This window comes from Ambystoma mexicanum, chromosome 10 (assembly GCF_040938575.1).
Source record: "Ambystoma mexicanum isolate Mex_15411 chromosome 10, UKY_AmexF1_1, whole genome shotgun sequence".
In the NCBI taxonomy this organism is placed as follows: Eukaryota; Metazoa; Chordata; class Amphibia; order Caudata; family Ambystomatidae; genus Ambystoma; species Ambystoma mexicanum.
In genome coordinates, this window is record NC_090932.1 from 1133298529 (window position 1) to 1133321112 (window position 22584).

General features: G+C 45.6%; 1 protein-coding gene across 1 annotated transcript in view; it reads right to left on the reverse strand.

Moving 5' to 3' along the window:
• The window catches only part of USP39 (ubiquitin specific peptidase 39), a 660051-nt gene that overhangs the window by 403143 nt on the left and 234324 nt on the right, over positions 1 to 22584 (reverse strand). The window contains exon 7 of the mRNA XM_069619032.1: positions 19099 to 19173. Within this exon, the coding sequence (XP_069475133.1) occupies positions 19099 to 19173 (75 nt within the window). The remainder of the gene's footprint in view (positions 1 to 19098; positions 19174 to 22584) is intronic.

Sequence of the window (22584 nt, forward strand, 5' to 3'; positions counted from 1 at the left end):
CTCTTCTCTTACAGGTGTTCCAGGTTCGAGGCGGGCGTGGCTGGAGTCCAGGTGCAGGAGCAGACACGGTGAGCATTCAGCTGCTGGGATGCAGAACAACGCGAAGCACGTGTGGCTGTCCGGGTGTGGCTTAAATAGCCTTGGAGGAAGTTCCAGGTGACTATTCTTTCACAACCCGACCCAAGTAACAAAATAGTTCCTTCAGAAAAATAGTCCCTCCTAGGCCTCATTTGGCTTGGTTCTTCATGCAGCATGGTCTGCATCAGGTGAGTGTGCAGCATGGTCTCCTTCTTGTAAGTGCACCAAACACTTCCCTTTATGAGCCTGGGCGCCAGGACTGATGTCCAACATGAGCCTGGCGCCAACAGCGCCAGGACAGAGCCAAAAGAGCCCCTATAAAGGGCCGCTGGGCTTTTACCCGGGGGCATGATGCCTCCTCCTGGGGGTGCTGGGCCTGGCCTGGTGCTCCGGGGGTAGACATCATGACAGCACTCCCACCCCACCCCCCAAGGCCCCTCCCAAGGCCATTTCCCCAGGAGGTTTCGGTTTGTTCGGGAAATTCCGACGGAACCTTTTTACTAGCCGAGGTGCATGAATGTGGTCGCTGGGTTCCCAAGATCTTTCCTGAGGCCCGTACCCCTTCCAATCAATTAGATAGAAAAGTTTTGATTTTGAGATCTTAGAGTCCAAAATGTTCTTCACCTCGAATTCAGGCTCCCCATCTATCTGGATTGGTTCTGGTGGCTTTATTAATCTGGTTCCTGGTTGCACTGGTTTCAAAAGCGACACATGAAAGACGGGATGAATCTGCATGTTAGCTGGTAGATCTAGTTTGACTGCCACTGGGTTAATTATAACTTTGATTGAGTAAGGGCCTAAATACCTTGGATTAAAAGTCCGAGGTCCCTTGAGTGATAAGGGTTTGGTAGCCAACCATACTTGATCCCCTATTTGGTATGGAGGCGCCTCCTTGGATGCAGATCTGCATTCTTTTTGTATTTCTCTTTCGCATGTTGTAAGTGTGCAGTAGCATCCTTGAAGGCTTGAGTAATCGTAGAATGCAAATGGTCGACTGCGGGCATTTCAAGGCTCAAAGGTGAGTCCAGGTCTGAAGTACGAGGGTGATGTCCATATAGGGTATAAAAGGGGCTCTGACCAGTTCCAGAGTGTATCAAGTTATTGTATGCATATTCAGCCACCCATAAAATGTCCTTCCAATTACCCTCCGATTGGCAAAAATAAACGTCCTTGGAAGTAAGGTAAGCCATCGTTGATTGAAAAGGCAGACCCCCTTTTGATCCAATCCTGCAAGGCTGAAGAGTCCAGGAATAGTTTTACCCGTGCTTGAATGTCTTCAAGGGTTTGTAAAGTGGTTATCCCCAAGATTCTTTGTTCGGGAATTATCGGCACAGGTTCTGAGTTTGTGTCCATATTTCCCATTCCAATTCGAGATAGCGCGTCCGCTTTGCCATTCTTACAGCCAGGACGGTAGGTAATTACAAAATCGAACTCCGCAAAGAATAAAGCCCATCGGAGCTGTCGTGAAGACTGAGCCTTGGCAGTTTTTAAATATTGTAAATTTCGGTGATCAGTGATCACGGTGATGGTATGCCTGGCGCCAAAAAGATAATGCCGCCAAGCCTTAAAGGCGGACTTAATGGCTAATAATTCCTTATCGGCGATTGCATAATTTATCTCCGGCGGCGAGAACTTTCTGGACCAAAATGCTACGGAGTGCAGTTGGTTTGTTTCGGGGTCTCTCTGAGACAGGACAGCTCCCATGGCTAAGCTGGATGCATCGGTTTCGACTATATATGGGAGATCAGGACGCGGATGTTTCAAGATAGGTGCGGACGTAAATTTAGCTTTTAATTCCTGAAAGGCCTGTTCAGCTTCCTCGGTCCATTCAAAACGTTTATTCTTCCGCAAGAGTGCAGTGATGGGTTGCACCACCCGTGAAAACTCTGGGATAAACCTGCGATAAAAATTGGCAAAACCAAGCATGCTTTGGACACCTTTCACCGAACTAGGTGATGGCCATTTGAGGATGGCATCCACTTTCCGTGAGTCCATTCGGACCCCTTTAGGTGTCAGGATGAATCCAAGAAATTCAACCTCGGTGGTATGTAAAACGCATTTTTCCAGCTTTGCAAACAGTTTGTGCTGGCGCAATTTCTCAAGGACGGCCCTGACATGTTTTCTGTGATCAGATTCTGAAGAGGAGTACACCAGAATGTCATCGATATACACGACAACACAGACGTCAATGAGTTCCCGAAGGACATCGTTCATGAAGAATTGGGAAGCAGCAGGCGCGTTGCACAACCCGAAAGGCATCACCTGGTATTCGAATAGTCCATATTTTGTACGGAAGGCCGTTTTTCATTCGTCGCCTTCTTTAACTCGTACCAGATGATAAGCCCCCCGGAGATCTAACTTGGTGTACATGCAAGCGTCCTTCACCTGGTCAAGGAGTTCAGGGATCAAAAGGCAGAGGGTAACGATTTTTAACAGTTATCTGGTTCAATGCGCGGTAATCGATACAAGTTCTAAGGTCGCCTTCTTTTTTTGGCACGAAGAACAAAGCCGAGGATGCCGGAGACTTTGACGGGCGAATTAAACCATTGGCTAGGTATTGATCTAAATATTGTCTCAAATGCAGATTCTCCGGCTCAGTAAGGGCATAAATCCTGCTACAAGGGGGTTGTGCACCGGGCACCAGATCGATTTGGCAATCGTACGATCTGTGAGGAGGTAACGTGTTGGCCTGTTCCTTTTGGAAGACATCCTGGAAGTCTTGGTATTCCGGAGGTAGTTGCATGGAGCCAGAGGTTACTGATGCTAGACTGACCTTCAGATTTTCTGGGTAGCAGGTTCGTGCACACTCTGGAAAGGTTATTCTCTTCGCTCGCCAATCAATTCGAGGATTATGTGTCTCTAACCAAGGGATTCCGAGTATAACCTGAAACTGTGGAGCCTTGATTACATCAAACACAACTGCCTCCCGATGGCTGTCTGGACCTATAAGTGTTACCTCAGCTGTGGAATGTGTTACCGGTCCCGAGGCAATTTCGGTTCCATCGACTGTGGTGAGGACATCTTTGCTGGTTTTAGGACGCAGGGGGAGGTTAATCCTGGAGACCAATTCACGATCCACGTAGTTTCCTATAGCCCCACTATCGATGTATGCCTTTATTGCATGCAACCGCTTAGGCTTTTCCGGATCTACGAGGACCATTGGCACAGTGAAATGCGAGGTCTGAGAGTTTGTTTTCAAGCTCGGCAAGCGGACCCCTACGCTTGTCGGGCGGGGTCGTTTCCCGATACAGAGGTTTCATGGATTTTTTCAGCGGCTCCTACCACCTTCCTGGGCGGCCTTGCCGGGCAATCTCGTAGAAAGTGTCCAGAGGATCCACAATAAAGACATAAGTGCATCTGCCGTCTTCTTTCACGTGCCTTTTGCGTTAAAGGTCCTTTAACTCCTCCGATTTGCATTGGCTCTGAGGCTTCAGCCCCCTTGAGGTTAGCGTGGGTCTTGACGAACACCCGGGTCTCAAACTTGGACCGATCTGCTTTTCTGTTTTGCAGTCTGTGATCCAATTGGACCACTAAGTCTATATATTCAGAGCCCTCTTGGGGCGGATTTACAACTTGGGCCAGGACATCTTTAAGTTCTCCGCATAGACCTCGATAAAATAACGTGATTCTTTTATCCTCTGGCCACCCAGTTTCCACAATTAGTCTATTAAAGGTTGCAATGTAGGAAAGGAGGTCTTGATTGCCCTGTCGCAGAGATAGAAGCTTGTCATCTAGAGCCTTCCCCTGGGAGTGACGAGCAAATAACCTTTCCATGCTTGCTTGAAATCTTTGAAAATCACGAAGAATTGGGTCATCTTGAGTTACCAATGGAACTGACCAATCGGCAGCACTGCCGCTGAGATATGACAATACAAAGGCTACCTTGGTCTGGTCATTCGGGAAGGCCCCAGGTCTGCACAGGAAATGCAAATGACACTGATTCATGAATACAGCGAATCGTTTGGGGTCCCCAGCAAAGTGTTCGGGTGGGGCCAGCGGCATGTTTCCAGGTAGATTAATCTGCACCGCGTTACTGGAAAGCACAGGAGCGGGGTTCCCTCCAGAACCGGGTAAAGGAGTTTGTCCAGCTTGACCTTGCAAAAGCTGTCTAGCCAGGTCATCAGCTCTTTCCTTTGTTACAATCACTTCCCTCCTGAGAGCATTAGTCTCTTGACGAGCGGCGTGTACTTCGGCCCGTAATTCCCCCAGTAGTTGGGCCAACTGGTCAGTCTCGGAAGTTTCCATAGCGCCTGGGTGGGAATTTGTGGGAAGGCTTCGCGTTCTGTAACGCTCACCTGGCTCCCACGGAGGCACTGGTCTGGTCTGGGTTGCTGTGGCCTCTTCAAGCGTGACGCGCGTTCGTCCAGTTACTTCACTGGTTTTCTGAATGGCGCTGGCAAATCCACTTGACTTTACTTAGCGATACGTCGTAAGTAGGAAGATGCAAAAGTTGAAGTGTGAGCCTCCTTTTATGTTGTCTTTTTCTGTCCTTTATTTCAGGTGCAGAACAAAGGCGATGCGTTGAAGGGTTAAATTGCCGGGGTAAAATCCGGTGAGTCAGTGATGAGGGCGATCCCTCTAAATGTCTTTATAATTCCCCAGTAATGTCTTTTGTCCTTTCCCCATAGGGGCCGGGGTGCGGTACCTGCCAGAGATGTAGCGCTGACCCGAGAAGTGGAATGGCTCACCAAGAATAGCCGGTAAGTAATATGGCTGAAAATCCGGCTTTCCTCTTGTGTTCCCTGGCTCACTTTTTGTCTCTTCTTCTCTCCCTTAGGTGCGGTGCAGAGATGTGGCGACCGGCACCGAGAGCCGCGATGGAGCCGGGCGGCGTCTCGGGAACAGGTGAGTAAAGCGCGGCGCTGCAGCGAGCAACGCGGTGCTTTTAAATGGAAGTCTTCCTTCAGGAATGCTGGCGTGAAGATTACGGATGCAGGTAAGAAGGTTGAAATAGTTCTTGGTTTTCACCTTTCTCTTCTCTTATTCTCTTACAGGTGTTCCAGGTTCGAGGCGGGCGTGGCTGGAGTCCAGGTGCAGGAGCAGACACGGTGAGCGTTCAGCTGCTGGGATGCAGAACAACGCGAAGCACGTGTGGCTGTCCGGGTGTGGCTTAAATAGCCTTGGAAGAAGTTCCAGGTGAGTATTCTTCCACAGCCCCACCCAAGTAACAAAATAGTTCCTTCAGAAAAATAGTCCCTCCTAAGCCTCATTTGGCTTGGTTCTTCATGCAGCATGGTCTGCATCAGGTGAGTGTGCAGAATGGTCTGCTTCAGGTAAGTGCACCAAACACTTCCCTTTATGAGCCTGGCGCCTATGGCGCCAGGACAGAGTCCAAAGAGCCCCTATAAAGGGCCGCTGGGCTTTTACCCGGGAGCGTGATGCCTGCTCCCGGGGGTGCTGGGCCTGGCCTGGTGCTCCGGGGGTAGGCATCATGACAATGGTGAACATATTATTAAAAAGGGTGAGATATGCAAGGGTTTTAGGACATTTTATGATACTTTACATCGGGAGGATCAATTCCCGACTCCAGTTGATATGAAAAGGAGTCTTTTTTGATAAGATTGTCATGCCAAATTTGAGTGAGGATCAGTCTGTGATGGTGGATAGCCCTATTACAGAGGAGGAATTATAGGTGGCAATTGGTCAGCTCAATAAGGGTAAGTCACCGGGGATAGACTGTCTTCCGGTAGAGTTTTACCAGACGCTGAGTGGTGTGCTGGTACCGTTCCTGTGCACCCTGTATAATGGCTTTATGAGGAACGGGATTTGTCCCACCATGAAAGAGACTTGCGTTATCGTTCTTCCGAAGCCGGGAAGAGATGGTAGGAAATGTGAGAATTATAGGCCGGTCTCACTTCTGAATGCAGACCAACATTTTTACTAGAATATTGACTAATAGACTGGATGCGTGCATTGGTAAGCTGAATGGTAGTTCACAGGTTGGATTTATGAGAGGTAGATATGGTTACAATCATATTAGGACATTGATCGACATTATGGGTCTACCGAAGTCAAGAACTCTGGATACCTTGTTGCTTTTTATGGATGCGAATAAAAACTTTGATAGGGTCAATTGGTCTTTTCTTTATCACACTCTTAAGAGGATGGGATTTGATGACACATTCATTAAGACTATAAGAGCATTGAATTCCGATATTAGTGCGAAGGTATGGGTAAATGGGGTCATGTCCTCCTCATTCTTGTTGTCTAGGGACACTAGACAAGGTTGCCCATTGTCTCCATACATGTTTGATCTGGCATTGGAACCCCTCATGTTATACTTGAAACAGGAACAGGGCCTTCATGATTTGGAAATGAGATGAAAGTTCTGTGCTACGCTGATGACATGACTATTATCTTGTCTAATCCGGCAGAGGGATGTGTGAAACTTAAACAGATGTTTGAAGAGGTAGGTCATTTGTCAGGCCACAAAATAAATTGGGGGAAAACACTGGCCTTCCCTCTGGATGTTAGTATCCCACGTGATGTTTTGGGTTCTTGGAACTGCCACTGGGAGATAGGGGCAATGAAGTATCTGGGTATTCACGTGGTCCAAGATTTAAAAAGAATGACTGCTTTCAATGTATCACGAATATAGTAGGTAATTACAAGGGACATATTAAAGTGGTGCCAGTTCAAGATGGGGAAATGGGTCAAGATTAATGCCATTAAAATTGTACTTTTACCAAAGATTCTCTACATCATACAGTCCATCCCCCTAAAATTCACGAAAAAAAATAATTGCTCCTGTTGACAAAGCATTCCAAGGTTTTCTTTGGGAGGAAGGTAAAAGGCCTAAAGTTCCTAAATTTATTTTAACATGTCCTGTGAAGGATGGGGGATTTGGATACCCGATCTTCATGAATTATTGCACTGGTTTTCTCTTGAAGAAATCAACCTCATATTTCTCTGATATTAACTAATATGTTCCCAATTGGTATATTGAGAGTACCCAATTTTCACCTTACGCTCTTAGAGATATATACTCTATGTCAAAAGTACCCTCTTCAGTGTAGAAGCTGCCTACAATGTGCGCTACTAGGGAGGCGGCGTTGCTCTTTATGGAAATTGATGGTGAGAATGCTTGGATGCATTATGATGCATCTTTGTGGCATAATGCGTGTTTGCAGTTAGCAAATAGGCCCTTATGCTGGAAGAGTTGGATCAGTAGGGGCGTACTTAGAATTCGTGATGTGTGGCTAAACGATCATATGATCCCCTTTGACCAATTGAGAACGTCTTTTGGGATTGGAGCTAGAGAAAAAGGTCGTTATGATGCCTTGAATGCACTCTTGACTGAAAGGACAGGGATGCTGGACAGGGTCATGAATGAGAGACCTTCATTGTGTGAACTTCTCCTCTCTACCTCGTGTGTGGTTTCCACGTATATGAGGTTAAAACCGATGGAAGGAACGGATGCGAGGGCTTGGGACAAACTTCGCCAGGCCTGGATGAATGACCTTGGTGCGGATATCCCTATTCAAGAATGGGTCTATTCACTTCATGTAGGGGAGCAATCAAAGATGGATTTACAGCTGCGATATATTAGACAAAGGGTACTCTACAGATTATATTGAACACCGTACAAGATGACTAGGTTGGGACTTTCGGACTCCGATTCTTGTTGGGGTTGTGGATGTAGCAGGCGTTCTTTGATGCATAGGTTATGGATGTGCTCAAGAGTGTCTGATTTTTGGTACGGTGTATTGGACAGGTTAGACCTTGTAATGGAAGAGAAACTTCCTCGCACTTTCCTTCCGACCATATTGTTATCCAACAGGGGAAGAGGGGACAGGGCTAGGGATAGTGCAGATTGGATTAATAGAGTTTTGACGATGAAACAGATCTTGCGAGTTTGGAAATCTAGAAAGAAACCTGGTGTGGAGGAGTGGCTATTGGACACGCAAGTCTTGTCGAACTATGATATGCTATTTGGACCAGGAAGGGAGAGGCATTTTTCTCGGCTTTAGGGACCTTTTAATGACCTATATGGTTGAGAGTACAGGTTCCAGTGTTTGATGGTCTGTCCCTTGAGTGGGGGATGTTTTTATGGTGGTGGGGGACTGTTAGTTGTGCATTTTTCAGTTTTGTCTTTTTTGGTTGTGTGTCATGGATCTTTTTTAAGGTTGAAAAATGTTATTCTACATGAGTTACGGATTTTCATCTTGTTATGTATTAGTCTATTTTAGTTCTAATGTTATTATAAGTTTTGCAATTTGGACATAATGTTGTGAAATGGAGATTGTTGTAGTGAATTTTGTTGTTTAAAATGTTAAATAAAGTGATTAAAAAAAATACATTAGTAGGAACTAAAATAACTGATTGGTTTGACTAATTATCTACAAACCCTGATCTTACACTGCATTTGTAAAAAGCAGGTCAGACTTGTATTTCGAGCACAGGCGGTATGTGTATACACATTGGATTTAAAGTATACACAACAAGTTTCTGGTGCAACAAATCAAGACCCAGAATTGTTTCTGCAAATTTCTTTTGTTGTGAAAAAATCTGGCTTAGATCTTACTTTGAAACGAAGTCCTTTATTTCTATTCTCTCTCTGATTTCACTATATTCAGAGACACCTATTTCTCTTCCCTCCAGTACTGGAGTTCTGTTCACTTGTATTTCTACCCTCCTCATTTTTCTCCACTTCACTATCTTCAACAACAGGGTTGGAAGATGATTTAATTATTCCTTATTTTTGTTTATACTTTGTGTTCAACATACCTAAAACCTGTGTCTATTTTTTTTCCATGAAACTTGATATGTGCAAGTATCATAATAATAATTATATATTTAAAATGTTATGGCATATGTGGTATTTATTTACATGAATCATGCATTAATATGATTGGGTTCGGGGCAGGATTTGGCATAAAAGTCCCGGCCAAAAGGTACTTTACTAATTTAACAAATGTGTAAGGTGAATAGTATTTCTTTTGCAGCAATTGGTTGTGTTTCGTGTTATTTAGGCCTTAGCAACCTCATCAGGCTGAAAGAAACTTCCATCTACCACAAATACGCTGGCCCCAGTGTCTCTAATGGAACGGGTGTCCTGACCATTCACAAGAAGACTGTCTTTATAATGCTCTTTAGTATCATCTGGAATTGAATTTTAGACCTCTATGTTCTGTTGTTCTGACAGTCCCAGGGATACTAAAGAAACTCTAGCTTGAAAACCAATGGGTTCTTCAGCTTGAGGGTGAAAGCTAGCACATGTCATTGGAACTTCCACATCATGTGTGAAGCCTAAGGAGACAGATGGGATCCCGGAATATTTACCCTTACGTCTGGGATCTCCTTTCACATGGTCACCAGACCCACAAACCACACATTTCCCAAAGGTTATTTTGAAATGAGGTTCTGATAAGTACACTCTGGTTTGGGTCCAGGGGTTTCACTAGCCCTATAAGGTTCTTCAGGGGGAAATGTACCCTTGTGATGTTTGTGGCCCTCTTTTGGTGAGGGATTTTTGGAATGATCCTGGGCATCTTTCTTATGCTTCTTCCCCTCCTCTTTCTTGTGAGGAGCCCCAGCATCCTTGTGAGTAGCCCTGTTAGCTACCCACAAATCACCAGCTAGTGCTAACGTCTTGGGTTCCAGTTCCTTAGAATCAGCAAGGTGCTGTCTCAGCTCTGGGGAACAGGCATCACAAATACTTTCTAGCATGAAGATACTTCTCATACCATCATACATGCTCACATTGAGGCCCTTAAACAACCCATCTAAGTTTTTCAGGCTTTCACACAACCAAGTTGCCCACAAGCATCCATCTTTCTTCTTGTGGTCCCTAATAATTTCAGGTATTGGGAAGAGGTCTTCACAAACCTGGCTATGAGAGCAGTGTTTACCACCTGGTAATCTTAATCTTCTTTATAAGCACCATTCAATTTGAATACAGCATCAGAGCCATTCTGGGGAAACCTAGAGATAACCCATGGAACAAGCTCACTCCCACAGATACCTTGCACTTTACCTATAAATTCAAAAGTACTCAACCAGTCCAGAATTTCAGTCTTCACATCATACACACTCACCAAGTCCTTGGGGAGACGAGGCTTCCTGAACCTCGTATCTGGCAAAGAGAACTCTGAAACAGAAGGGCAGTCAAGAGGCGTGTTCATTTCATACTCATGCTGCATCTCTTTCTCACTGTGTGCAGCTCCTTCTGTAGTTCTTTTTCCTGCATTTCATATTGGATCTCAGGTTTTCTAAACTCTAGTTGCCTTTTCATTTTTTCAATTTCTAGAACAAGTTCTGGCAACATGTTATAGAGAGGTAACGGCGAGGCTAGGAGAACTGGTGGTGGATCAAATGTCATATCTGTAGCCACGCCATCTTCCTAATTTCTTGGAAGAGGACTATGGGGGTCATTCCGAGTATGGCGCTAGGGGGTTAACGGCACCGGTAAGGATGCCGGTGGCGTTAACCCCCTACCGCCGCATTCCGAGGTCCCTTAGCGGTCCCACTATGGCCAGCTGGTTTTACCAGCCACCCTTAGCGGGACCCGTTAAGGGACCATGGAGCTAATAACGGGCCCGCAATTTGCGGGCCCGTTATTAGCGCCTTCCCCATTCCCATTGAGCCCCACCTGGGAGTGGTTTTCGAAATGGGGACTTACCGGGTACGCATAGGTCGGAATGTCCCGGTAAATCCCCATTCCGACTACCCGGACCGGAGTTTGGAGGCAGCCATGTTGCCAATAGCACCAAATCAATTCCTGGAGTAGGGGTAACAGGTCTATTCACAACAATTTGGTAATCCAAAAAACTTTTGATCAGTTCGCATTTCTTCCCTTTGCCACGGAGGCCTCTAGATTTAAACATCTCTAAGTTTTTCTATAGTGAGATTAATCAGAGGGGCAGCTTTAAGTTTTCCATTGAAATTACAGATAAGCAGTAATTGCATTCATGTAGTAAAGTCACATCAGACAGTCTGTGGGAAGGAAAAGTAGGTTATTTACACTAGGGCTATATTATACCTTCAAGTAACACTTTTCAAGGCATCTAATGCTTTGTAAATCCAATCCCTAAATAGCCAAAAGTCAGTGTGGGAGTAGAACAAAAGGTATCATGTATCAACAGGAAAGGCAACGTTTTTAAGTTCCTCAGTATAATGTAGTCACTAGAAGATAACACAAGTTATAGGGGCCCTGCAAAGGACACAAGCTGTTGCGCCTGGGCCAGAGGTATGGGTGGACACCCAAACACCATGTAACGCACTCCAGTCACACTGGAGCGACTCGAAGGCTTAAGTTAAGTTTTACCTTTAGCCCCAAAGTACCTTAGGTTAGAAGAGGTAAATGCAGCCGGATTATCTCCTGTGCAGCAGCGACGGACCCGGACTTCTGATTTTTCGGTCTGGTGACAAAAGGAAAGACTCTGAAAGGGATGTCACAGCAGCAGTCACGAGAAAGGACCCAGAGCTTGGATTTCTTTGGTCCCTCGCGCCCAACTGCAGTTTTGGTGCATTTATTTTCAGCTGCAGCAATGAACAGTTATTGCCCGGTCGATCTTCCTCGGTTCTTCAGTCCTGCACTCTGGTGAAGGGAGACTTGGATGAGTGGGATCGTGCCTTTGGGGGTCCAACTGGAGCTCACCAAAGTTCTGGGAAGATTCGTCCATGCCAAGACATTGGACTGCAAATGGGTCGGAGGTCTCCTGGTATTCGCGGTGTGCAGTCCTGGAAGGTCACAGCACCTCGGGAGATGGCTCGATTTATTGTTCGTCTTGGGGCTGGCTCGTCCCACCAGCCAAAGGGATGGAGTCGTCCTATTCAGAACTCCTATGTCGAGCAGAAAATAGGGTCAGGACAACAGTGGTCACGTCACGGTTACTGGGAAGGTCTGCAGGCATCTCTGGTAGTCTTCAGCTTCGGATCTTCTATTCCAGTGGTTGACGATCCTTCTACCTCAGGAACCTCACCTTATATTCCCCATTCACTCCTCGGAAAACTCTCTCAGCAGTTTACAGAAAGGGGCGGGTGGCTGTCCAATCAGGATAGCCAGCCCCCCACCCCAGTGGGAACTGGTTCCATTCAGACACTCTGGAAGACAAAGGACAAGGGAGTGTTAAACTCCTCCCCCGCTTCCTGCCTTCGCAGACACAGGAGCCTAGGTTGGGACACGCAAGGGTTCCTGCCAAAGGCAAAAAATACACACAGACCTCCCCCTCCCAGAATGGTAGATGAAGAGCTAACAAAGGACAACCACATGAGAAATGGTGAAAAATTGGCGAACATAGGTTACCCTATTGTGCATAACAGAGACTGTGAATACAGTGTGCAGTAGAAAATAGCACAATAGTTGGTAGAAAACGTCCACTGCCAGCAGCCATAACTGTGGGGTTGCCACTGTGACATGGCTTGGCAGGAGAAGAAAGATGGTCTGGAGGGTTGCCCAGAGCAATGCCAGAGGTTAGGATTAATTCCAAACCTTCCAGCCATCACCTCCTTTGTTTTGCGTAAGTCACCCCGAGTGGGACAGGTATGCCCAGACGTGTGTCCTGTGCATGCTGGTGACTAGAGACCCAAGCTACTCCTCACTGATGAGGCCCAAAAAGGCCAAAACATGTTTGGGGATGGTTCTGGTCTCGTGCAGAAGGGGTGTGACCAAGCAGTTTGGGTTGGACTACCCATTTGGGGTGGGACCAAGCCTGATTTGCATATGGTCTCTCCCCTTTTGTAATGGCTTGGCAGCCAAAGAACAATGTTCTGGAGGGTTGCCAAGAGCAATGCCAGAGGTTAGGATTAATTCCAATCCTTCCAGCCATCACCTCCTTTGTTTTAAGAAAGCAGACTCCATAGAATAAAGTAAAACAGAAAGCATAGAGTTCCCAAAGTCAGAGCAAAATAAGAATGAATGAGGGGAAAAAGGCTCAACTCATTCAGGATAGATCGAAAAAGGTCCAGAAGTCCAGCAAAAACTGCTGAGGGTCTAACTAGGAGAGGGGATTTAGCATAAAACTGACATCTGTCCAACACCAAAAATCAAATAAGTATTTAGGGATAAATGGAGGGGGAGGAAGGTAGACATGACAAAGATCCAATAAGAAATGCTGAGCCAGAAAACAAAACACAATAGGAACTTCTACAATCAAATGACAGGGTGCTACAATCTACTGGTATAGATATGTTTGCTGCCACCATATAGCTGTGTGCCGATTAACACACTAGACTGCAAATGGTGTTGCTGAAATGTGACAAGGCCAGTACCCTGGCCCTGGACGGGCGGAGAGGTGGGGACTTGCGAGAGAGCAATCCAGAGCCATGGGGGAGACAGCTAGGAGTGACTCTTACCCATTCCACTTGTCCCTGCATGTTTTTTACCAGTATGCCATTGTCTCACACCATGCTGTCTGACACACATGCACACCGTTAAGTTAAATTCAACCCCATCAGCGCCAAAGTGAGCAGAGAAGCAGCTTCAGAGAGAAGAGCTGGGGAGAATAAGAAAGCTGTGCACTGAGGCATCTGTCCAGCAGTGAAACTCGTGCTCTGCTCCCAGGCTACAGACAAAATCTGCCTTAAGTCAAAAGGGGGCGCGCTAGACCACCAGAGTCATTCAACGTCCCAAGGAGGGCAGAACTTACTGAGAAAGAGTGAAAAAACCCAGACCCCAACAAGATCATGGGACATTGTATTGTATGGACAGCCATTGCCATACCACAGTGGCACTGCGTAGAGGAAGGGGGTGGGCCTTATGACACGTCTTATCCATTTGCTACTTGTAACACCTCCCGGGCAGGGATAGAGAAGGTAGATGGGCAGCGAAAGCTGGCCAATGGCCGAAAGTGGAAAAATATAAGAAAGGGGCCAGGAAGCAGGAGGGTGTTGGTTGTTCGGGTGAGGACAGAACAGGAGGTGGAGCAAGAGACCAGGAGGAGGACAGCGTGGAGTATGGAGGTTAACAATAGAGAAGGTGCGGTACTGAGGTATTGAGTGCAACAGTATTGCATTGTGAGTGAGTGTGTCTGGCAGGGGTGTGCAATTTCTATAACCCCACTCCCAGGACAACGTTCTATCTTGCCAGCGACAAGAAGATTTCCTAAACCTATTGTGCAATGGGAAAGTAGACTGTAGATAAATGCTTTATGGGCTTTTTAGACTTTCAAAATAATCATTTTGAACTATTATGTACCTTGGAGAATCCGTGCTACCAAGTGTGTGTTGATGACTCGGCTGCAAGGCTCCTGCAACTGTGTGTTTGTTGCATGGTGGTTCGAGAAACCTCTTGCCAGTCTGGGTAGGATTGTCAAAGGTACCCATCTTTCAAAATCGCAATCAGTATGACTTAACACTGGAATGTGGGCCCAAATGCAGTTGCTCATTAAAATGCAATGTTCCGGAATTCAAGCTCGGAGGCCACAGTATGAATAAGCTTGTTTCTGGACTAGCCACAAGTGTAAAGTTCTGGTCAATGTAAGGACTTTCTGTTGGGGTGCTTTTAATACTGGAAGAAGTGGCTTTAGCTCAGTGATTCAATGAGGATGCATGAATGTAGACTTGGTACAGAGTGACAGAACCCCAGAGAACGCGTCTAGATGTGTCACTGCTCATTAACAGCAAGGAGATTATTCAGGAGGTGACAACTGCCCAATTATATTTGTGTGTATGTTGCTGTTTGCTTAGAGAATTCATGCACCACCTGAGATCTTCAATTAATTACGCATCATGTGAAGTGGTCATGCTACAATGTTCTGACAGATTAGTGGTAACAATGTAAAGTGTCCTTCATCTTTGGACTGACTCCATCCTTTTCTTTTCAGCTGCAAGACCTGTGTACAATGGTCTCCGTTTTAGCACTAAGAATCAAACCTACCAATGTGTCCTTAAAGCTCAATGCACCTCTTCCTCATTCCCACCGACACCCACCAAAGATAAGCGAGAATAAAACTGCCTAGTAGCCAACAACTGCGGGTGATGATTGCATGGAAATGCTAGAAAATGTGAGATCTGGAAACAATTTTGTTATTTTTATAGTTTTTGTAAAACAAAATAAAGCATGTGTTACATTTTCCTCAGCATCACCCAAGTACATAATTGTGCTGCATATATACATCTATTTTGTCCACGGTAGACCCTACTTTTTAAGTACAAAGTCAAACACTATGATGGACCAAGTTGAGCTTATGGCCCTTAGGAACGTGCATATGGAATGGATGGGATCACACCAGAGTAATTTGGCGTCCAAATAACGGAACCAACTCAGGAAGATGGCCAAGTACCATTTTATTAATTATCTAAAACAGGCAGGTTACAACGAACATCAACGGACGTACGCTCAGTCTCTCAATGAGCTTAGCAAAAAATAAAATTCTTATAGTGATAATGCGTCAGAGTGACGTCAAACTACGTGGCAATAGTGAAAAACCTACCAAGGGTCAGGCTTGGTTAATGGGGACATCCAAGTATAGATTTCTATAGTAGCTAGGATCGTTGTTGGCTGTTTTATCAGGTTGACAACTTATGCCTACCTCTAAAAACATGACATTTCAGAAACATTTAGATACACAGTTTCTCATTGGTCTTCGAACTACAAGGTTCTTTGTTATATGGACTGATATAATTGGTTGGCACGCTTGTGCCATGTCTGGAACATTGTTCATTTAGCAGCATGTAAGCCCAGGCGCAAAGAGATAGGACACAACACTACTGCACCACCCAATTAGCCCAGCATCTCTCATCAGCCATGCCTTCTGCCATGAAATTGTCTTTGTACTTGGCCTTGCAGAGTATCCTTGTCTTTGAGAATGCACAGGAGTGAAGGCACTCGCTATAGTGTCTGCAACTCCAAGTTCAAGCTCTATTTCCATCCTTGGCTCACATGATAGGAGGCCCCGATCTGGTCAATTTTGCAGCTTTTAAATGCTCTAAACTAATTAAATCTTGGCATCCTTTGTGTTCTTTCTTGTACCTTAACATGAAAAGGTTCATCCTCTGCATGCATACTCGTTCATCTTCAGAATAGATAGCTGACCTGGCTTCTTGAATCTCGACTCCAGGCCAGGCAGCCGCGCCATGCAGCTCCATGAGCCCAATATTCTTATTGCGACACAGTTTTACATTCCCGCTTCATGGGTTCTGGCACCATTTAGGATACCAATGTCCAGCTTCGCCTGCATTCAATTCAATACTTATAACTAGCTCTATGATTAAACTACCTTTCGTTTCAGCGTCTGCACATTTATTGAATGGTTGTTCTCTGCAGCACTTTGTGCACGTGTAATCTGCTTTTATACTTGAGAGTTCACTTGATCCTTACTTCACCATTAGCCCTCTAGGATCCATACATCATCTTCAACCATTGTCTAGAGACGTTGTGCACACTTTCTTATGACGTCACTAGCTCTTCTTCTTTGCTCCTTTTCACATTCCTTCAGCGAGTTCCTCCCACAAGTTATCGTCACTTCGGGGGTACATTTGATAAGGTTCTCTTATTGGGTATCTTCTTCCAAACACTTGCTGCGGTATTGGCACAACGGCTGGTGTCAAACACGCACAGCCTCATGTCTCCAATATAGGTTATGTAGGGGGTGGGGGCGCGATCTCCTTCAGAGGTATACTGCTGCTCCTCTACAAAGTGTTAGTCATTGCTGAACATTCTGTGTTAGGTTAATTTCTATGCATGTATCTGTCTGTTATCAAATATATAACTGCATGTTTTGTCCCAGTGTCATTCGTAGCGGACTGCTATCTGTGAGCAGTATATTTTTACTTTTATTAAAATAAGTCTATGCAGGTAATTCTGTTAATTAAAGGGAGGCCTACTAAACAGACCCCCCTTTCATCATATGCTCCATTCCAACAGCATAACGCAGGTATGTCCCTAATCTGCATCTGTCTCCTAACATCTGCAGCCCCTGTCCTTCAGTAGCACAGGGCAGGTACAAAGGCTGCATGTGCATTCCTGACAGCTGCTGGACACCAAGACTCTGCAGGAAAAGATAACATTTCAAACTCTGCAACTCGGTTCTAAATTATCAAAACGGCCTGCCTTAGTCTGGTCGCAGGGTCATTTCTCATTGATAAGGAGCACCCAATTTGTCTGAGAAGCAAGTGACTTAGAGTAAGAATTTTATTAAAGGGTATGTGTGCATTGTGTCTGTATGTGAAGGAGGAATGATGTTAGAGAGTTGAAGGAGTGGTAAAACTAGTAGTAGTAGAGTGGAATGAGTGAGAGGAGTGGAATGAGTGGGAGGAGTAGCAGAGTGGGAGGAATGGAAGTAGACAGGGGAGTGGTAGTAGAGTGGGGAAAGTAGTAAAGTGGGGAGTGTAGAATAGTGCAAGAGTTGTAGCAGAGTGGGAGAAGTAACATCAAAGGGTGGAGGCGAGAGTTAGGAGAAGTGCTACATCGAAGGGAGGGAAGGGTGGTGGGAAGAGCAGGAGGAGGGGTATACTAGTAAGAGGGCGAGGTGAGCATGGGCATGCAAGGACAGCCTGTGTAAAATCGGCGTAAGTACAAGGCACTATCCCTGCACTTTTAGAACACTAACCCTTTGATAGAGTAGGGATAGCAGGTTAGCACCTGGAGAAGATCAGAGAGCCAGTAGTTTAGGAAACCATCCATAATACAAGTAGCATTTAGACATTAGGGGTTACCATTCCGTAGCTCTAACCAGGGTTGATGGATGCCTGGGTTTGTTAGGACGTGTCAAGGGAGGTGTGAGCGAGTGGGACGGCCCTAGGAGCCACAGGAATTCATATTAAATCCCTTTAACCATCCTAGAGACACACGATTGATTATTGTGCAATCTTTAACATATGTCATTGTGCTGCTCAACCTGATGCTGCTCAACTATGGGAAGGGGTTGTTTAAATATACCATGCGTGCTGCTTAATGTTGCTTGAGGTCTGCATGGATGTATCAAGTTGGTGACAAACATGTCAGTGGTGGTATTCAAAGATACCACAGCAGATTATTGTCATGCTATGTTATGTGTCTTTTATACAACGCCGATCACTCCATAATTGTGGCACAGAGGTCTTGTCTGAATACATAGGGGTAAAGTGACCACATCAGATACCTAGACCATAGTCAAGAGTAAAGAGGAGGAGAAATGATTAACAAACCAAATACAGTAATATAGAAGTGATGAGACACATTGAGGCATCAGGAAATTATCGTGACAGTTGTAACAATTGATTGGGAAGTGCACCGTGAGGCTTGGGAGCGCCTCAGTGGGGCACTGAATTGCCAAAGCAGCAGGAGAAGACAACAATCATGCTATTCTCCAGGTCACATCTACACTAAACCTCTCTCTGAAGCTACTTCTGTTGCTTCCAGCACCTTCACTTCCCAAGTTGCTGGTTGGTAGGACGGGCAATGGCAGCTTCACACCTTGCCACTCTCCCAGGTTTTATGTCATCTACAGGAGTCTTTTTAAGGGGCCCTGATGGGGAGACCGTCAGAGCATTGGTGGAGCTGTTAAAGCCCCGGTTTCTACTCCCGGATAGTGACTCAAGGTTGCCTACTTCTGGCAGCTGCTTTCAATCACATATTGCCCATTGCAGGCAAACTGCCTTGATTCAATTTAAACAAACTGTAGTGGAGGCACAGGTTTAGACTTGTTCGTGCCCCATCCACCCTGGTGTTGGAAAAAGAAAAGAAAAAGGATTTCCCAGAGGCCCCAGGGCTTTCAGGGGTCATATGTCCCAGATGCCCCCAAATTAAGTTTTTCTAGGACTTGTGGCACAACAATACCACTTTTAGGGCATGCAGATCTGCACATATGAATGGCATTAACGGTTAAACAGAAAAACATCAGCATCTTGATGTGCAGTTCGGTCTGGAACTTTGTTTATTCTGTTCTGCACAGCCAAAAAGGGAATTTAACACACAAGATGTGTAAATAAAAGCCCATCTGAGCCGAGGACATGTCACCACCCTCAAAGCAAAAAGCCCTCCTACAATATTCAGCAAGCGGCAACTTTTGTATCCTGTTTATTTTAGAGTCACACGACAATAAAAACATGAAATACATACGCAAGGTCACACTGCAAGCTATACAACAAACACCTTACTTTTCTTCTTCTTAGTCCCACCCAACGCCGAATGCAAAGCATTTAGGAACCAGGAGAGGAAGTCCACACCATCACCTGGAGAAAGAGAGGGAGAAAAGGAAGAGAAATGTATTTATGTATTACATTTGTTATATGCCCAGACCCAGAGGTATCACAGCATAGTTACAGACAGTGGCTAAATACAAGCTTATAATCAAACTAAAAGAGTACAAACAAACAGTGGTAATGTTACACACAGTGTATATACAAATGATGAATGAGGTTATAGTAGTCTATGGTCTTAGCTCCGTTTAGTATTGATTGAATAGCCACGTTTTCAGTAGTTTTTTAAATTGTGGGTAGGAGGTTTCATTTTTGATGTTGGTAGGTAGGGAATTCCAGTGTTTGGGAGCGAGGACTTTGAAACTACTGCCCCCCGCTTTCTCTCTTTTATAGCGTGGCACTTCCAAGGTTTGAGTTATTATTGGATCTGAGGGGTCTGGTTTGGGATTTCTTCAACACTGTGTTGATGAGGTATTTGGGAGCTTTGTCGGCAATGCATTTATGCGTGATGCTTAGGATTTTGAATAGTATACTGGCTTGGATGGGGAGCCAGTGATGGTCTCTCCTGATATTTGAGATGTGTACTGATTTTTTTATGCCTAGGGCAGCTCGGAGGGCTTTCATTCTGCATAAGTTGAAGTTTTGCTACTTTGGTTTTGGAGGTGCCTAGGAAGAGGATGTTACAATAGTCGAGCTTGGAAAGTATGAGTGTTCTTGCTATTGTAACGCAGTTTTCAGGTGAGAGGAATTTGCGACTGAGGGAGATGAGTTTGGATGTGTAGGAGGTGGAGGAAGCTAGAGTGTTAACTTGTTTAGACATATTTAAGGTGGCATCTAGGTAGACACTGCGCGTCTTAACTTGTTTTAGTACTGGGATTGTAGTACCATCAATGATGAAAGATTTATAGGCAGGCTGAAGAGCGTAGATTTTGGACGATGAGCCTAGAGTGAGTAACTCTGTTTTGTCATCATTGAGGCAAAGGCTACCGTTAGCCATCCAGTTTTGGATAAGTGAATAGATTTGATTAATGAGCAGTGAATCTTGCTCATGGTTGCCCGTTAATGGGATGAGGATCTTGGTGTCATCTGCAGAGTTAGTGTAGATGACACCCAAAAGTAGTTTGGTATATGCATTGTAAAGGGTGAGGGATAGGCAGGAGCCTTGCGGGACACCTAGACGGACTGGTATGGGGTGTCAGCCGATTCTTTGCCAATGGAAACTCTTGATGTCCTGTCGGGTAAAAATGATTTAATCCATTCAGTGGCATCCTTGGAGAGGTTGAAGTTGCTAGCTAGTGTGCCGCAGAGTTTGTCATGTTCGACCAAATTGAATGCTGCCGATAAGTCCAGTAGCATTAGTAGGCAGAGTTTGCCTTCTTCTCTGGTGGCATCCATTTGGATCTTTAAATAATCGAGGAGAGCTGTCTCTGTGCTATGATTTGGGCGGAATCCTGACTGTCTGTCCCCTAGTAGTTGGTGCGGTCCTAGGTGATTTTGTATTTGGGAGTAGGCTATTTTGTCTATTATTTTTAGGGGAAACAGGACCATTCTGATAGGTCAGTAGTTGGTGGGGATTAAAGGGTCTAGGGTCGTTTTTTTGTAGGGGGTCACCCATGCTTTTTTGATGCTGGCGGGACTGTATTAGTAGAGAAGGAAGCATTGAAAAATTCAGTGATAATGGGTGTGATGGTGGGGGCTCAGAGTTTGACTAGGTGGGATGGGAATTGGTCTTCTTTGCAATTAGATGCTTCGAGTTTGGCTATGGTGTTGATACTTCTTTGTGTGAGACCAGCGTGAAGTGAAATAGATTGCCTGGAGTTGAGTAGGAAAGGGAAAGATGAATAAAGAAAATGGGCAGATGAATGGGCATTAAGGAATGGGGAAGGAAGGCAAGAAGGGGATGGGGTAAAGCAGAAAAGAAAAACAAAGAAAAAAGGAGTGCAGAAGGGAGAGGGTGGTTATGAAGACAGGGTTGAGGGTATAAAGAATGGGAAGGAGGAGGGTGAAAATGGAAGACAGATGGATTTTAGTACCTTAAAAGCATCAGGTTACATTCCACAAATGCAATGAAGAAACAGGGATAGACTTTTCAAGCTGCAATCTACTAGCAAGTCATGAAAAGTCTTCACATGCACACAGCACACCATTTCTTAATCGCCAAGAGTCAATTATCACTCAGGAGTGCAAATTGTGAGGTCTGGAAGGGGAAACAAAGGATCATGTGGGGCAGGGCAGGGTATAGATGGGGTATGATGGAGGACGGATGCCAATCAAAGAGAGTGCATCCTATGCCATGTGCAAAGCCTTTTTGTCCCCTTAACCAAGGGCAGAATTGTAGCAACAAAGGATGGATACATTATTAGAGGGTTACCCAAGATTATGGACATAGGAAAAAGCAAACACTATCTCCTGACCCCACCTGTGCTGTGAACACTGTAGTGGCCAATGATGTGTGGGCAGGCTTGGTTCCACCCCTAGGTATTTTTATTTATTTGATGATTTGGGTTCTTATAATGCGCCTTTACACAATGTGTTTCAAGGCGCAACAAGACTGGTGGACAGGGATGAAAAAAAATAAAAACTTCCTACTAGTCCTTGTGACATTCGGATTGTGCAAGTGCAGTTATAGAAGTGCAGGGGAGAGAGGAGAGGAGGAAGGGCTGGATGGTTAAGCGAGTGCCCGGGGAGGCCAGGTGGACAGAGCCCAGGAAGTAGAGCGCGTAGGAGCAGAAGGTCCACGTGCTAAGTTTGAGGAGCGGGCTGGAAGGGCTAAGGGGGTGCAGGCCAAGCCAGGCTAGTGCAGGGGGAGGAAGCCCAGGTGGGGGTTAGGGGTCAGAGGAGACCAAGTGCAATGGTAGACTGGTAGGGGAGCGCCTGGTGCCCTGTAAGAATCTGAAGGAACCAGGCAGCCAGTCAAGAGGCATTAGGGGAAAGATTTGCAGGGGAGAGGGAAGAAGAAGGAGGAAGAGAAAGGGGGTGGGGGCTTGAGAAACATCCATAACTTAAGCGAATCTCGCTCAACTCTGAGTGGGATAGGCAGGCCATTCCAGACGGAGGCACCTGTGGAAGAGAGAGCTCTACCACCCACTTGCTTGGAGAAGCGCCTGATCTGCAGAAAGTTGGGGCTAGAAGACCAAAGGGCTCTAGCAAGGAGATATTTAGGGAGAGTGACTTGGGTGTAGTGGGGTCCCAGTCCCCAGAAAGCCTTGTGGATGATGCAGAGGGTTTTAAACTTGATCCTTGCAGCAACCGGGAGACAGTGGAGAGATGTTCGGGCTAGATAGATCGGTCTCTGGGCTTGAGGCCAAAGATACATCTTTCAGTCCTATTTTGGATTACTTGAAGGGGGGCAAAGGGAGGAGTTAGGTAGGTTGAGGAAGAGGCTGTTACAATAGTCCAGCCTGGAGAGGACCAGAGCTCTGGAGACATTGAGTTTCTGGGGGA